The 15,970-nt window shown below is 53.5% G+C and overlaps 1 protein-coding gene across 4 annotated transcripts in view; it reads left to right on the plus strand.

The window, feature by feature from the left end:
* Positions 1 to 1,684: 1,684 nt before the first annotated feature.
* Positions 1,685 to 15,970, plus strand: part of NADSYN1 (NAD synthetase 1) — a 30,166-nt gene continuing 15,880 nt past the window's right edge. The window contains exons 1-9 of one of the 4 annotated variants that reach the window (XM_019755672.3): positions 1,685 to 1,852; positions 3,076 to 3,136; positions 5,855 to 5,971; positions 8,212 to 8,265; positions 8,688 to 8,777; positions 12,049 to 12,100; positions 13,156 to 13,244; positions 13,392 to 13,509; positions 14,332 to 14,463. In XM_019755672.3, coding sequence (XP_019611231.3) covers positions 1,768 to 1,852; positions 3,076 to 3,136; positions 5,855 to 5,971; positions 8,212 to 8,265; positions 8,688 to 8,777; positions 12,049 to 12,100; positions 13,156 to 13,244; positions 13,392 to 13,509; positions 14,332 to 14,463 — 798 coding nt within the window. In that variant the 5' untranslated portion in view covers positions 1,685 to 1,767. Of the gene's footprint in view, positions 1,853 to 1,889; positions 2,083 to 3,075; positions 3,180 to 5,854; positions 5,972 to 8,211; positions 8,266 to 8,687; positions 8,778 to 12,048; positions 12,101 to 13,155; positions 13,245 to 13,391; positions 13,510 to 14,331; positions 14,464 to 15,970 lie in introns of those variants that run through there. The other 3 variants (XM_019755674.3, XM_074336896.2, XM_019755673.3) reach the window with 3 other exon arrangements.

A 15,970-nucleotide genomic window follows, 5' to 3' on the forward strand; every position in this document is an offset into this window, starting at 1 on the left:
CTGTATCTCTTGATTAGGGTTGGGCTGTTTTCCTAACCCTTGCATTTAGGTTGTGCAACTCAGGGCCGGATAATATGCTGCGTAGATGATGTAATGTCTTCCTGCATCACATCAGGAGGCAACACGATGTCACTCTGTCCCATTGTCCATGGTAAGTGTGACTGTGTGTTTCAGGTGGTTTCTGTCAGAAGTCTTCAGTTTTCCTCTGGTGATTAATAAGTAATCTGTGGAGTGATACTTTGAGACCGAGTAAACACACCTTGTTCACAAACAACCTTTCGCATTGAATGATGACTCTTGCCTGAATCATTGTCTTCTTGGTGCAAAAGGGTGATTTTCTAATTTTGTCATTCCTTCAAAATCTGTAAGTTGACATTCTTCTGTAAAGAATTTCCCTCTCCTTTTTAACATAGGTTTTTGTCAGTATGGACTAATAGATTTTTTTGCTCATTGACTTATGATCCTGTACTGTCATTCACTTCTTTTTAAAAAGTCATCTTTTGGATAGAAGTCATCAAATTGTCCCATATTTGGCCAGTGGAAGCCCCTTCAAACTGACTCCTTTTTTCAAATAACATGCTCCCCCCACCCCGCATTCTTAGAGCACTTATTTTCTGCTACAACTAGATTTTGGAGGATTCTCCCCCTCCTAGCTCCAGGCCTAGAGTCATCCATTGTTGACAGGAGATATTTGAGCAGAGATCTGGAAGAACTGAGGGGTTTCTGGGAATGGAAATTTCCCCCACAGTGTTGACAGAAGGATTAAATGAATTATCAGATAAACAAACATTCTTGTGCTTTTCTGGGGCTCCCAAATTGTCTGTCATGAACAAGCATTACTTTATAAACAAGAAAAAAGCTATTTAAAATGTGAAAACATGTATATGTCCGACAGAGGTACATGGCAAATCTGGAGAAAAGGATGGACTGACTATTCAATGATGGTAAACCAGTTCTTATATGGAAAAATGTTGGGTTCCTACCCTAAGTGGACTAAAGAGTGAACTATGAAAAGAACAACTGAAAAACTGCAGGTAGTGAATAGGTCAAACACTCAGAGAGGGAATTCGGCAGCGTTTAGTAAAGTTGCACGCGTGCATGTCACTACTGCGGCAAAGATGCAGGTACGTGCGCATAGACCCGGAGAAACTGGCAACGACAGGTCTGGAGACACTGTCGGTGGCCCCAACGGAGACGCCTGTAAATAGCAGCAGTGCGTGTGTGGAAGCCCCTGTGTGTTGGCACGCGACTATCTTCAATGACCATCCGTTAATGAACGGAGAAATTGTGCTTTATTCCTACAAAGGAGAAAAATCATAAAAAGAATGTGTCTGATATTACAGGGGAAATATCAAGTGGCAGAAGCACATTAAGGTGCAGTGTGGGGGGGAACGTGGAATAAAATAGAGGGTCGGGGCAGCCTGTCCTTACATCTGCACTCCAGGACCTGGCGACTATCCAACCTGCCTGCGTTAGCTTTGGGGCCGCGCGGTGGAGCCCGCAGGAGTGGGGCCCTCGGCGTTGATCCGCGGCTGGCGAAGCCCCGTCGCTGCGCGGGCGGGGCGGGGCGGGGCGGGGCGGGGCGATACGCGGGAGGGGTGGGGCGATCCGTGGGCGGGGCCTGACCCCGGGCTCTGCAGTCCAGTCCCCGCCAGGCCCGGCCCTGCGGGGCGTGACCACCCGGGGGCCTGCGCCGGCGCAGTCGCTCTCTGTAGAACAGAAGGACCCACAGTTCGGCAGCCTCCTGTCCAGGCGATTGTGGCCACGATGGGCCGGAAAGTGACCGTAGCCACCTGCGCACTCAACCAGTGGGCCCTGGACTTTGAGGGCAATTTGCAAAGGATTTTAAAGAGTGAGTCTGGGGCAGCGCGGGGGTCAGAGGGAGGAGCAAAGGTCCCCTCTGGCTGGCCTGGCTTGCTCTTGACGCACACACAGCTTTGCCCTGGAGAAACTCGCAGTCGTGGGCGTGGGGAACAGATAAGATAATGCATGACAACCACGCTCGTGTAAGTGCCCAGGTCCTCCTCTCGCGTGGTGGAAGCGGAGGTTCACACTGCCTGGGGACACGTGGTGTGCAGCATGGTAAGAACAACCTGGCTGTGGAGGTGGAGATGGGAGGGTTGGGGGTACCAGCCCTCATATACCTCTCTCATATACCTCTGGGGTCACCTGTGTCGTATCTAGAGCTGAGCTGCCCATCCTCGGAGGTGTTTATGGGGGGGGGGGGCAACCCGTGGCGAGGGTGCTGTGAAGTGTGCTACAGTGGATGGTCTCTGGTGCCCCACGACCTTCCTGGGGGTGAATTTGGGAGAAGCGGCCCAGAGTGAAGTAGAATAAGGGTGAGCCAGCGAGCTTAGAGACCAGCGTGTGGCGGGCTCTCCAGAGTTATCACTGGCACTGACTCACCTTTGACTGTGAAAGTTTGCAGTTCCTACCTACACCTAAAGCGGGGTTGCCCTGCCAGCCCTGCGGGTATAGGGTTGTCTTGTATTCAGCTGCTTCCTGCGCGAAGCTTGCCAGGAGCAGTAAAAACCGAATGATACAAGTGAGGACATCTTATCGGCCAGGTGCCTTGGACCTTCATCCTTTTTATTAATATGTATTTTTTTGATATTGACCTGCTTTCACCTCATCAGAGCTCTGAGCAGAGCTGGTAGGGGTGCAGAGGGTGTTGTCCAGTGGCCAGAGCTGTCTGCACTCAGCTAGCCTCTCCCCGCCAGGATGCACTTGGGAGCTGCTGCCCAAACCCGGGGTCGATGGGGCCTGGCGCTCACCGGTGCCTCCAGGTCCTGCCTCCCCTGCACGTAGTCTTCTGCACCTGCTTGTTAATCAACTACCAGGGTGTGACCTCCTCCTCGCCTGGTGGTGCTCAGGGCGGGCCCTGCCCGTTTGTTATTTCCTGCAGGTGTATGCGTGATCTGGGACATGCCTTTCTTGGCTGCATGGGGCAGCGAGGTCCTGGAATGCTTCTGTTTGTTGTTTGGGTTTTTAAATCATACCTACTGCTGCAGGGTGTTTTATCTGCCTGAACAAGTCATAGGTGCTGAAATTGCCTTTCTCTCTCTGTACATGTAGGCATTGAAATTGCCAAACAGAAGGGAGCAAGATACAGGCTTGGACCAGAACTGGAAATATGGTGAGAGCAGAACTCGCAAAGACCCCAAAGTGGGTAGGTGGAGGTGTGTGTCAGCTCCCCTCAGCTGAAAGGGTGAGGAAGGAGGGGCCGACCCAGGGAGGAGATTGTGAGAAGCCCGCGAGGGGGCGTGCTCAGCGCCCCTGTGCAGGAGCACGCCTGGCAAGGCTGGGGTGTCCTGGCATCCCCTGTCAGGTGACTAGAGGAGCTGAGTTTTCCAGGCTGGCTGCTTCTGTTGAACTGTCAGGGGATTGTTTCCATATTTGGCCTTGAACAGCTTTCAGTGGGTGGTATCAGCACCTTTCTGCAAGCAAGCGGCTTATCAGCTCTGCTCTGCCGTCTTGCAGTAATCAAGAGTGCTAATTCCTTGATTCTTCTCTTGTCCCTTGTTCAAAACAATCAATTAGTTGCCACACTAAGTCTCTTACAACCTATGGTTTTTTTCTGACTGTGGATGCCAACTGCCGTCTGTACTTCCCTAGTTTACTGTATGTCTCTGGGCTCTGGCCCACTCGTGTCATTGCAAGTCCCCCTCCGTCCAGGCCCCCGCCTTCATTCCTTCTGTCTCTGGACTTAGTGTAAGCAGACACCGCCTTCTCTGCGGCATTTCCATTTTAGTCCTCGAGGCAGCTTTCTCTGTCCTTTCCAGTTCATTTTCTTCCTTTGGTTGATTTTCTCCTTAGAATCCCAACTTCAGCGAGGGCTGTGTCTCCCGTAATGTCCAGGAGTGTTTATGCCCTCATTTAGTTTGTCCTTCAGGAAGTCTCTCCCCTGACGGCCAGCCTCGGGGTCCTAGAGCCAAGGCCAGTGCCTTGTGGTGACCTCTCCTCCAGAGGTCGGCTTCACCTTTGTGTTTGGTCTGTCCCTCCCCCCCCGGAGGGCTTGACCCCATCCCACTGGCGTAATTGCTCTCCAGACACTTTGAGGCTAGGCCCTCACCCCTTTCTTTGTCCTGTTCTTTTTCTCACCTCTGCCTCCAAATCTGGACCAGTCTATTCAAAAGGGGGACGTTTTAACTAAAGGATCCCAGCAGGTGTATTTGTATCCAGCAGGGCTGAGAGCCCCGCTGAGCTGGGCTCCAACTGTTTATAGCGTGCTGAGCAGGCTCTCATGTATTACTTCCAGCAGTTCACAGAGAGGAAACTGAGGCAGGAGAGGAGCCAAGTCACCACTCCGAGCACAGCCTCTTCCTGTCCCTGCTGGGCAGTCCAGCTCCCACCCCAGAAGGGGCACCTGGGAGGAGAATAAGGGGCCAGTGCCCCCAGGTTACGCTGCGTCATGGACCTAGAGGCCCTTCCCCCACCCCGGAAACGTCGCTGTTTTCTTTGAGCTAGTTTTGTAGGCTTTCTACTCTTCCAGCTGTTGGCCAGCCAAAGGGTGAGAGGTCAGCCAGTGGCTGGACATTGGACACAGGCCATCTGGCATTGTATCGTTATTTATCTGGTGTCACATGGGGCCTGGGAGCTTCCAGGGGATGAGAAGCCATGAGGCAGGAGTCTGTCTGTTGGAGAGGAAAGGTCATCCCAGGTCTCCCTCCCTCACGGGGCATCTTCTTGACCCCGTTTTCATCTGAGAACCGGGGCTTTCCCTCTTACCAGAGCCGGAAGCCACGAGGAACGCTTTTCCAGGCAGTAAAAGTGGCAAATGCCAGCTCTGGGGTGTATGTTCGTGTGTGCAGTTTGCTCAGCAGCGAGACATCGCTTCCAGGCTGCACCATAGGAAGCAGAGCTTTGTGAAGATTGAAAGGGGTTGACAAATACTGTGCATTTTATTATTGGAACACCACACTAAGAAATTGCTCTCAGCACAGTCTTCACACTTGCTGACATTCTGGGGCCACTGGAACAAAGTTCCATAAACGGGTGGTTTAAAACAGCAGAAATAGATTCTCTCACAGATCAGGAGGCCAGAGGTCCAAACTCAGAGTTCCACAGGGCCGTGCCTCCTGCGAAGACTCCCAGAAAGGGTCCTTCCTGCCTCTTCCGGCTTCCAGTTCCCAGTTCCTCGTCTTGTGGCTGGGTCACTCCGACCCCTGCCTTCCCCTCTTCTCTGAGTCTCTTCCTTCTCTGTCTCTTGTGAGGACACTTGTCATTGGATTTAGAACCCGCCCAGGTCATCCAGGGTCATCTCATCTCAAGAGCCTTAATTTAATTACGTCTATAAAAACCCATTTCCCAAATAAGGTCAATTTCACCAGTTCTGAGGTTAGGATGCAAACATAACTTTTTGGGGACACCGTTCAGCCCACTACCAGCATCTGTGGCAAGAAGCTCAGGAGAAGCTCTGTGAGTGGGCACTCGAATGGTTGGTTACTAATGCACTCCCTTGCCTGAGGAGTGTTTTTCTGTGGGTCCAGCCTTGTTTCTTTTGCATTCCTTTCTTGTAGATCGGTGTGATTTTGGCCACCTTAAAGGTTTAAAAAATCTACAGGCAGACACTTTTTGACATGAGAGAGAATGTCTCATAGCAACTTAACACTAAGCTAAAGGGATGGGGCCCAGTGCGTCTTAATTTCCAGTAAAATGCAGCACTTTTTTTTTAGCAGTGATTCTACCACTGGCTGCGTACTAGAATCACCTGGGAGGCTTTCAAAAGGTCCCAGGGCCTGGGTTGTACCCCTGCACGTCTGACTCAAGTGGCCCATAGGCCCCTGCCTCCCACCCCACCCTGGGTTCCCCTGCTGTGTCTCAGGGGCTCACTTCCCGTTCCCTCTGTCTACAGTGGCTACGGATGTTGGGACCACTATCATGAGTCGGACACCCTCTTGCATTCGCTCCAAGTCCTGGCTGCCCTCTTGGAATCGCCAGTCACGCAGGACATCATCTGTGATGTGGGAATGTAAGTGCAGTGCCCACACGAGTGATGAATGGTGAGCTCAGACGAGAGGGAAGTTCAAGGACGGATGCAGCCCGCACCATGCCAGCGTCAGGGACGCGGGATCTGCACACCTCAAAAGATACAAAGGCCTTATTTTGCAGAGTGGGTTTGGGTCCGCTCCAGCCCCACAGACACCTAATTTCCCCCAATAGAGGCAGCTCTTGGAAGCAGTGTTTGTGTGTTCTTCCAGAAGCGCCTGTGTGTTGTGAACACACTTTGCACAAGTGCGAGCACAGTGTTCCCTCTGTGACAAGCACAGCATTCTCTTCACTTAATGGCAAGTGTGGGGTGGTTCCACGTCACTCCATATCGACATGCCAACCATATGGTTCCAGATGGTGTAGGTTTCCTGGGTGTAGATATATGCGGTGTAGTTCCCTGAATGTACATCTATACGGTGTAGTTCCCTAGGTGTAGGTATATACGGTGTAGTTCCACAGGTGTCGATATATACGGTGTAGTTCCACAGGTGTAGGTATATATGGTGTAGTTCCACAGGTGTAGGTATATATGGTGTAGTTCCACAGGTGTAGATATATACGATGTAGTTCCACAGGTGTAGATATATACGGTGTAGTGCCACAGGTGTAGGTATATACGGTGTAGTTCCACAGGTGTAGATATATACGGTATAGTGCCACAGGTGTAGGTATATACGGTGTAGTTCCCTAGGTGTAGGTATATATGGTGTAGTTCCACAGGTGTCGATATATACGGTGTAGTTCCACAGGTGTAGGTATATACGGTGTAGTTCCACAGGTGTCAATATATACGGTGCAGTTCCACAGGTGTAGATATATACAGTGTAGTTCCACAGGTGTAGATATATATGGTGTAGTTCCACAGGTGTAGATATATACGGTGTAGTTCCACAGGTGTAGGTATATACGGTGTAGTTCCACAGGTGTAGGTATATACGGTGCAGTTCCACAGGTGTTGATATATACGGTGTAGTTCCACAGGTGTAGGTATATACGGTGCAGTTCCACAGGTGTTGATATATACGGTGTAGTTCCACAGGTGTAGATATATACGGTGTAGTTCCACAGGTGTAGGTATATACGGTGTAGTTCCACAGATGTAGGTATATACGGTGCAGTTCCACAGGTGTTGATATATACGGTGTAGTTCCACAGGTGTAGGTATATACGGTGCAGTTCCACAGGTGTTGATATATACGGTGTAGTTCCACAGGTGTAGGTATATACGGTGTAGTTCCACAGGTGTAGGTATATACGGTGCAGTTCCACAGGTGTTGATATATACGGTGCAGTTCCACAGGTGTAGATATATACGGTGTAGTTCCACAGGTGTAGATATATACGGTGTAGTTCCACAGGTGTTGATATATACGGTGCAGTTCCACAGGTGTAGATATATACGGTGTAGTTACACAGGTGTAGATATATACGGTGTAGTTCCACAGGTGTAGGTATATACGGTGCAGTTCCACAGGTGTTGATATATATGGTGCAGTTCCACAGGTGTAGATATATACGGTGTAGTTCCACAGGTATAGGTATATACGGTGTAGTTCCACAGCTGTAGGTCAGGCCACACTAGGCCCTGAGTGCCCATGTTCTCGCCCTGGGCCGGGCTCAGCCATCCAGCCTCTCCAGCTGTGGCCCCTCTCACACAGAGGGGGATGATGCCACGTGGTTACAGGGAGATGTGAGCACAGTGGCTATGCTGAGAGCGTCCAATCAAGGCGTGAGCGGGTCTGTTAAGCCCGAGCCCCAGCCCTGTGGGCCCAGCACTGCACGGCCATCACCACTGCCCTGCAGCCTGAGTTCGGGCGGGAAGGTCCTTCCTGCCTCTTCCGGCTTCCAGCTCCCAGTTCCCATGGGGAAAGGTGCTCTGAAGGAGAATTGGGAAGGCACAGGGGCTGTGCACCAGGCCAATAGGTGATGGAGAGGTGACAGGGCAGCTAGACATGAGCATGGGGAGGAAGGGGCCACTAGAAATCTGAGAACATTCCAGGAGGCGAGGAGGAGCCCTGAGCAGGGCTGACTTCGTGCTCCATGTAGGAGACTCACCCGCTGCAGAGCCTCTACTGAGGCAGATGCTTTCTGCTCGTGTTTCACTTGGATTTGAGAGGCTGTAGGGCAGCCTTCTGATTCCCTTAAAGGACCCGAGGATGCTTCACATTACACGAACGACTGCTGTTTGCAGACAGGTGTGTACGTCCCTTCTCTCTGCAGGCCCGTGATGCACCGAAACGTCCGCTACAACTGCAGGGTGATATTTCTCAACAGGTAGGTGACCTCTGGGACGGCAGCGACCCGTGTGCTCTCTCAGGCTCTGGGGCTGCACGCACTTGTGCTGGTGACCTGTCACCTGGTCCCTGACTGGTGGCTTCTGGAAATACCCGGTCCTTCGCGAGGGCCGGTGCAGCAGGCAGACGATGCATGGGACATGCTTCTCCAGCTTCCTGCTGCCACTGACACGGCATCGTCCAGTTTAGAAAGAGAGAAAGCAGAGGGTGGGGTTTGGGGACACACAGTGGGGTTGCTGGGAGGTCAGTTGAGGGCATGTGGGCTTGTAATGTGCCCCTCGCACACCCGCAGGGTACATACCTGCTGGGTCTCAGCTGCTCTGACATCGTCCGCTGTCGGGGGGCTGCACCTCTTTACCTGGCGTGTCCATCTCAGGGACACTCTTGTCCCCCGACCTGTAGGAAGATCCTGCTCATCAGACCCAAGATGGCCTTGGCCAATGAAGGGAACTACCATGAGCTGCGCTGGTTCACGCCGTGGTCCAGGAGCCGGTGAGTCCCCGACACACAGTGTGTGACCGCTCCCCATGTTTATTATGCATCTTCGCCGGCCACAGCTTTGGTTCAGGTTGTGGGGGGGACGCGTAGAACTCGGGGTCCATATTTGTGAGGAATGTGCATGTGTTGCCATCTCGTGAGTTCCTGCTCTGGCAGGTCAGGTTTAGCACGCAGCCCCCCACTCTAGTCTCTGCACCTCACCTACATGGACCCTCAGCTGTCTGGTTAGGTCACAGCTCGGTGTTCACAGGAGTCACGTCTGAGCAAGTTCACGGCCGAGTCAGGCTTGTACACCCGTTCCTCCTCCCAGCATCACCCAGCGGTCACATCCCCGTCACCTTCCACCTCTGCTGTCTGGACACTCACCCAGCGCTCTTCCCGTTCGGCAGACTGTCAGCCCAGTCTGTCCCATGTTGCCCGGGCCTGCTGCACAGTCGTCCCCCTCTGTCACTTCTCTCGGGGACTGCTCTTCCTTCTCCCCCAGGTTTGATTAGCCCCTGCGTCTATTGCCTTTCTCTTGTCACTTGCTTATTCACTGGAACACAGCTTCCAGTAGCTTCCTACGATTCTGACGCCACCAAGCAATTAATTCAGTTCTGAGATCACATCAGACCCCACAGGGTAAAGGCTCAGTCCTATGAGATCACCTGCCCCCAAGATGTCAGACACCAATGCCAAATCCGGTTGTCACTTGTGCTTCTGACTGAACAGCTACATGTGGACCCCCTCCTTGGGTTCGATTCATTTCCTACAGCGCCTCACAGAACTCAGAGAAACACTTACTTGCTAGGTCACCAGTTGATTGTAAAAGGATAGAACTCAGGAACAGCCCGATGGGAGAGGCACACAGGGCAAGGTGTGGGGGCGGGCAGAGCTTCCCTGCCCTCTCCAGACGTGCCACTCTCCCACCCCTCCACGTGCTCACCAACCGGAAGCCCTCCGAACCCCATCCTTTTGGGGTTTTATGGAGCCTTCCTTCCATAGGCACAAGTGATGATTAAATCATTGGCCCAGAACAACTCTGGAAGCCTCAAACATTTACACGTGAAAGGTCCAAGTGCCAATCTTTCAGAAGGTAACATCAGAGACTATCTTGGTAACCTTGGGACAGGAAAGAAATGTGTAAACAAGACACAGGAAGCACAACCCATAAAGTAAAAGATTGGTAAATTCAGCCTTCAGAATGTGGCATCGGGAGACACCCTCACGAGGGAGCCCGCAGTGCTGGCCGCACGCGGGGAAGAGCCTTTGCTGCTCGTACGGAGCAGGTGTGTCTGTTTCACCCACTAACGTGTAGTGGACGTGGGAGAGAGGGATGGAGAATGGCAGGGGCCCCGGAGCTGGGCGGCCCGGACTCGAATCCTGGCTCTGCCACTTCTCAGCTGAGCAGCTTTGGGCCAACAAAGCGACCCAACCTCCCTGTGCCTTAGGGACAATTACAGCCACCGTCCTGTGGGGCTGAGGCTATGTCCGTCCGTGTGTGTGGAGCACTGAGCACAGCGCCTGGCGCCTGTTCTCACTGCGTCTGTATTTGTTGTTATTTTCCCCCGTCCTGAGAAAAGTTATTTTCCTCAGTGCTTCACGTAGTAGACGCTGAGTAAACATCATGTGTTGAATGTAGATTATATGGGACTGTGAATCAATAAGAAAAAGTCGGGGCCGGCCCGGTGGCTCAGGCGGTTAGAGCTCCGTGCTCCTAACTCCGAAGGCTGCCAGTTCAATTCCCACATGGGCCAGTGGGCTCTCAACCACAAGGTTGCCAGTTCGATTCCTCGAGTCCCGCAAGGGATGGTGGGCTCTGTCCCCTGCATCTAAGGTTGAACACGGCACCTTGAGCTGAGCTGCCTCCCGGATGCCTCCCGGATGGCTCAGTTGGTTGGGGCGCATCCTCTCAACCACAAGCTTGCCGGTTCGACTCCCGCAAGGGATGGTGGGCTGTGCCCCCTGCAACTAGCAACGGCAACTGGACCTGGAGCTGAGCTGTGCCCTCCACAACTAAGACTGAAAAAACAACAACTTGAAGCTGAACAGCACCCTCCACAACTGAGATTGAAAGGACAACAACTTGACTTGGAAAAAAAGTCCTAGAAGTATAGTATTCCCCAATAAAGTCCTGTTCTCCTTCCCCAATAAAATCTTTAAAAAAAAAAAAATAAGAAAATGTCACCGGGAAAAAAATCCAATAAAAGAAACAGAAGAAGAAAGATGAAAGAAACAAAGGGCAATACACGTTTAATAGAAAAAAACCCATAAATGTGCGAAAAGACTCAACATCATTAAAATTCAGGACACTGTCAGTTGAAATCACAGTGAAACATCGCTTTGCCCCACGGGGTAAATGAATTAAAAAGGTGGTGAATGCATGGAGGCTGGATGCCAGCAAAAGAGCCCCTCCCCCGCTGCTGGACAAAACGCTTCAGAAAACAGTGTGAACAGGGAGAGATGCACCCATTGCCAGCTGCCATGGATTCCCCAGGTGCCAGGGGACGTGTGCCAGTGTCACCCGTGCAGGAAGGTCAACAGCCCAGCGTGAACCTGGATAAACCTCAGAACGACAATGGTGAACAAAAGGAGCTACGTCACCATCAACAAACCTGCAGATGGGGACTTGAACGCTCCATGTGGGCCCCCGGCCGCCTGGCGGTCAGCGGCGTCTGCAGGCCGTCCGGGGGTCAGCGGCGTCTGCAGGCCGTCCGGGGGTCAGCGGGGTCGGCACACCCTGTTCCCATCATTAGTGAGGGAGACCAGGCATCGCCATCTCCATTTCTCAGCTTTTAAATTTTACTTGAATGAAAGAGCCAAGAAATCCTCTCGGAAGCTCTTGTGAATCCTGAAAAAGAAAAAAGAGTTAATTAACTGTGTCAGTGTGCACCTGGTAGCAGCTTCTTGGAGGTCAAATTTGTGAACCATCCATCTCCTTTTTAGATTCTGCCTTTCCGTGCAGCACCTTGGGGTGTCCTGTACTCAAGTTGTGTATTTGACCTTTCTGTCCCTCTTACAAAATTTGGAACGTTATTTCAGCATTTCAGTGATGACACAGTGTATGTGGGGCGTGTGCAGGATGACCTTTCTGAGGCAGGAGCTTTGATCCTCCGTGGGGAGGAATGATGATCCCGTGACACGTCTCCAAGGGACGCTGTCTGTCTGGCGTGGGGAAACTGACACAGAGGGTGGGGACTCCAGTCCGTGCGTTCAGTTTGGTTTTTAGATGCCGCTCTCCATTCTTCTGACATGGTCCTCGAACCTGTGCTGCTTTCCTTTCCAGGCAAACAGAGGAGTATTTTCTCCCTCGGATGATCCAGGACCTGACAAAGCAGGTGAGTCTCGGGGAAGAAAGCGCATTCTTTTCAGTCGAATGTCACTATTCCAGGCTGAGGGTGGGCCATGAGGGGCAGGTAGCCGAGACTTGGGGAACAAACTCCCAGCCAGGTCTGGTCACCTCCCAAGTGGCCTGGAAAGTTCTGACCATGAACTGCAGCACTGAGCACATGCTGAAATCATCATAGCCCAGAGCACAGTGTGTGCGTGTGTGTGTGGTCTGCACGTGTGTGCATCTGTGTGCATGTGTATGTTGTGTATATGTGTGTGTGTGTGTGTATATATGTGTGGGTCTGTGTGTGTGACTGTTTCAGCAGCAATCCTCTTACCGTGAGCCGCATTCCTTTTCAGTCTTCTAGGATCCTATTGTTTCCTAAAAAACACCCAGCAGTGACCCACTAAACTGAGGTGGGTGCAGTCTGCAGTTTGAGGGATCCTGCTTGGTCCAGCTGTGGGGGGACAGGCTGCACGAATTGGTCCCAGGCAGCTCTGGATGAGAGGCATTGTCCCTGCCCTGGGAGCTGCCACCACTGGGGTTTATGAATGTGACTCGGAGACAGACACACCTGCTTTCTGCTTCCCATCCTGCCATGTAGGAGCTGGGTGACCTTTGTCAGGCTTCTGGGACTTTGTAAGCCTCAGGTCATTTCTGATGCAGGTACGGGACCACTTCCTAGTAACTCCACCAAGTGCATCGATGACGTGGGAAAAGTGCTTAGCGCCATATCTAGCCTAGAGTAACCCTGGATAAATGAGAGCTGTTACAACGCCAGCCACGATGGCGATTTGTGCCGGTTTCTTCCAGCCACAGTAAGCTCCGAGGCCACTCAGAGCGCAAGTCCTGGCTGGTGAAAGTGTGAGCAGAGAGCCATAAGGATGAGCAGGGAGATGCCAGCAGCCGCCGGGCCGCCTGGGCTGGGTGTGCTGCAAGTGGAGGAAGGACACGTTCAGGCCTTCCTGAAACCCTTCTGAGTGATGTCTGGGCTCCTAGGTCAGTAAGTAACCCAGACGGGGATGGCAGGGGGTCTCATGTGCTCTGGTCTCCCAACTGCAGGAAACCGTGCCCTTTGGAGACGCAGTGCTGGCCACGCGGGACACCTGCCTTGGGAGTGAGATCTGCGAGGAGCTCTGGACGCCCCACAGGTCAGCCCGCCCCTCCGAGCCTCTCAGGAGGTCTGGGATTTGCAAACATCCTGGGCTTGGAGTCATGACCTCGGGCTGTGGAGATGCCCTGGGAGGGCAGGTTGGGGGGTGCAGCGGTCCCTTCTCTTGACCCACTTCCGCCTGCAGCCCGCACGTGGACATGGGCCTGGACGGCGTGGAGATCTTCACCAATGCCTCGGGCAGCCACCACGTGCTGCGCAAAGCCCACGCCAGGGTGGACCTAGTGACCATGGCCACCGCCAAGGTAGGCGTCAGGCTGGGACGCCGGAGCGTGCGTGTACACCCAGGCCTGGCACCTTGCTGTGTTGCACACTCCCGGTCCCCAGGGCCTCGCACACAGTGTGCCCACACACGGTGGCTAATTGGTGCCCCTCGATGTGGCCAGGGCCCAGCAAGCATGCACTGACTCCTCCCGGGGATCCCTTGCCCAGCCGACCTCAGTCACCCTCGCATCCACCCTGTGAGCGGGCACTGTTGTCATCCCCTCTCTAGAGCAGGACACTGGGCACATGGCAGTCAAGTGGCTGCTGGGCTCACACCCCAACATCCGGGCCCTCGACCACCATGCTGTGTCTCTGGACACGTGACATGGTGACTAGGAACCCATTGGCATCGTGGTGGGGTGCAGGGAACACCCCCGAGTTTGCCGCTTTTGTTGGGCAGCGTGACACAGCGCGGGCCATGTGGCTTGTTACTTGCAAGATAGATTTGCATCAGCAAAGCTGGGTTTGGCTCTCAGCTTCGTCAGGTGGGGGTCTGTCTGTCTTCTCTGCACTCCGTGTCTCCCCGTGTGACGGAGAGGACAGCGCCTGCCTTGTGGGGCTGCTGGGAGGGGAAATAGACGTTGACGTAACTCCTGCCACCCTGGGAGGCCAAGTATACCATCACTGCACGGCTGTGTGTGACCCCATATGCATGCATCTCCTCTGGTGGGGGGGGGCACTCATGACCTAGTGGGGGTGGGGCAGGTCTGAAGCCACCTCGGCCAAGCTTCTTGTCTGTGGGCTGGCGGGAGCAGAGGTGAGTGGCACTTGTGACACCCCACTGCCCACTCTGCGTCTTCCAGAATGGTGGGATTTACCTGTTGGCCAATCAGAAGGGCTGTGACGGGGACCGGCTATACTATGACGGCTGTGCCATGATCGCCATGAATGGCAGCGTGTTCGCTCAGGGGTCCCAGTTCTCTCTGGACGACGTGGTAAGGAGCTCGCGTGCCCCTGTGGGAGCGGCATTTGGTCCTTTCCAAGCCGGTTCTCATTCAGAGGCCATTTCCTGTGCCCCCCCCTTTACCAGGGTAGGTAGTGTGGCCCCCATGGGTGTCCTGCCCATTCGTTTCCTCCTCACCCGGTTGGTGAGGGCGGGGTGCTCACCCACGTGTACAGGGATGGTCCCCACACAGCACGCGGCACCGACACTGGACAGATGAGACCCACAGCGGTTTATCAGTCGCACCCGCACACCGCCCGGGAGGAGGACACCACGTCACGCAGGGTCACCCTGAGGTGGCACTTGGGAGCAGAGTGAACAAGCAGGAGATGTGAGAGGAGGCTTTATAGTAGCAAGAGGGTGGGTGACCCCTGGTTCCGCCAGGAGCATGTGACAGGTGTGTCGAAATGATTCCATGGCTGGTGGGGACCGGAAGCCACGACTCGGAAATAAGAAGATGAAAAGGTCCTTGTAGAAAGTTGTGTCGCCCTCACTTTTGTTTTTGTGAAGCTAAAAAGAAGGAAAACGGCTGTCACTGCCAAAATGAACATGAATTCCGATTGTGCAAATACAACAAAAAGTCACTTTTGGTTCTGCCTGGACGTCGGTCGGAGCAAGAGGGTCACTGTCGACGGCTCAGACGCTGAGGGTGACAGTGGTCCCTCACAGGACATCGCCCTTCTCATCTTTGGATTCAGCTGCTTTCACCTCTTGTTTTTTTGGGGGACGGAACAAGTATTGGAAATGCCCCTTCACAGAGGCAGGTGGCAGCTAAGGAAATGAGTTTCTAGGGACGACTCTGCTGGAGGGGGCCAGGCTCGAGTCACAGAATTGATACTAAGTTCTCCAGGACCCTCTGGCATAACTCCTGCTGTTTCACGTCCTTGGCGTTCCGTCAGAGCGGCTTGTCGGCAAGGAAGTGGTTGAGAAACCAAACTTCAGTTGCAAGGTGGACCGAGCGAAAGGGACCTTGAAAAGAGCCCTGTCATGTTTCCTAGCACAGAGGGAAGGTGAGAGTTCGGCAGCCTGAGCTACGGCAGCAGGGACACTCGTCTCCCTGTGGATGTCCTCCTAATGGTCCTCCAGGCTCTGCTGTCCAAGTGACAGTGTCCCCAAGGCCTCCCGTTGCTCAGTACTAACCGTAAGAAAGACGGAAGGGGGTTAAGGGAAAGGTCATGTTGACATGAGTCGCTAAGTGTATTTATTCCTGTGCTCTGAGAGATGGCTGCGTTTCTCTCAGTCCAGGTTGGTTTGGCTAAGACACTTGGCCAGACGCAAAGCCACAGGCACCCTGGGGATGGGATTGACTGGCAGGTGGGGTGGGGGTCAGCTGCAGCAGGATAAGCAGGTGTGCGGGTCCGTGCAGGTGCCGGGGCCACCCGGCCCCCCACGTCGGACCGCTAGGGACCTGGATGTGTAGCACGCACCCACATGATTCCTCAGCACACTGACACCTGAGGGCTTCTGCCTCACGTTCCCCAGAGGGGGCATTCAAGCTA

This window comes from Rhinolophus sinicus, chromosome 14 (assembly GCF_057876585.1).
Source record: "Rhinolophus sinicus isolate RSI-liver-muscle chromosome 14, RSI-T2T, whole genome shotgun sequence".
In the NCBI taxonomy this organism is placed as follows: domain Eukaryota; kingdom Metazoa; phylum Chordata; class Mammalia; order Chiroptera; family Rhinolophidae; genus Rhinolophus; species Rhinolophus sinicus.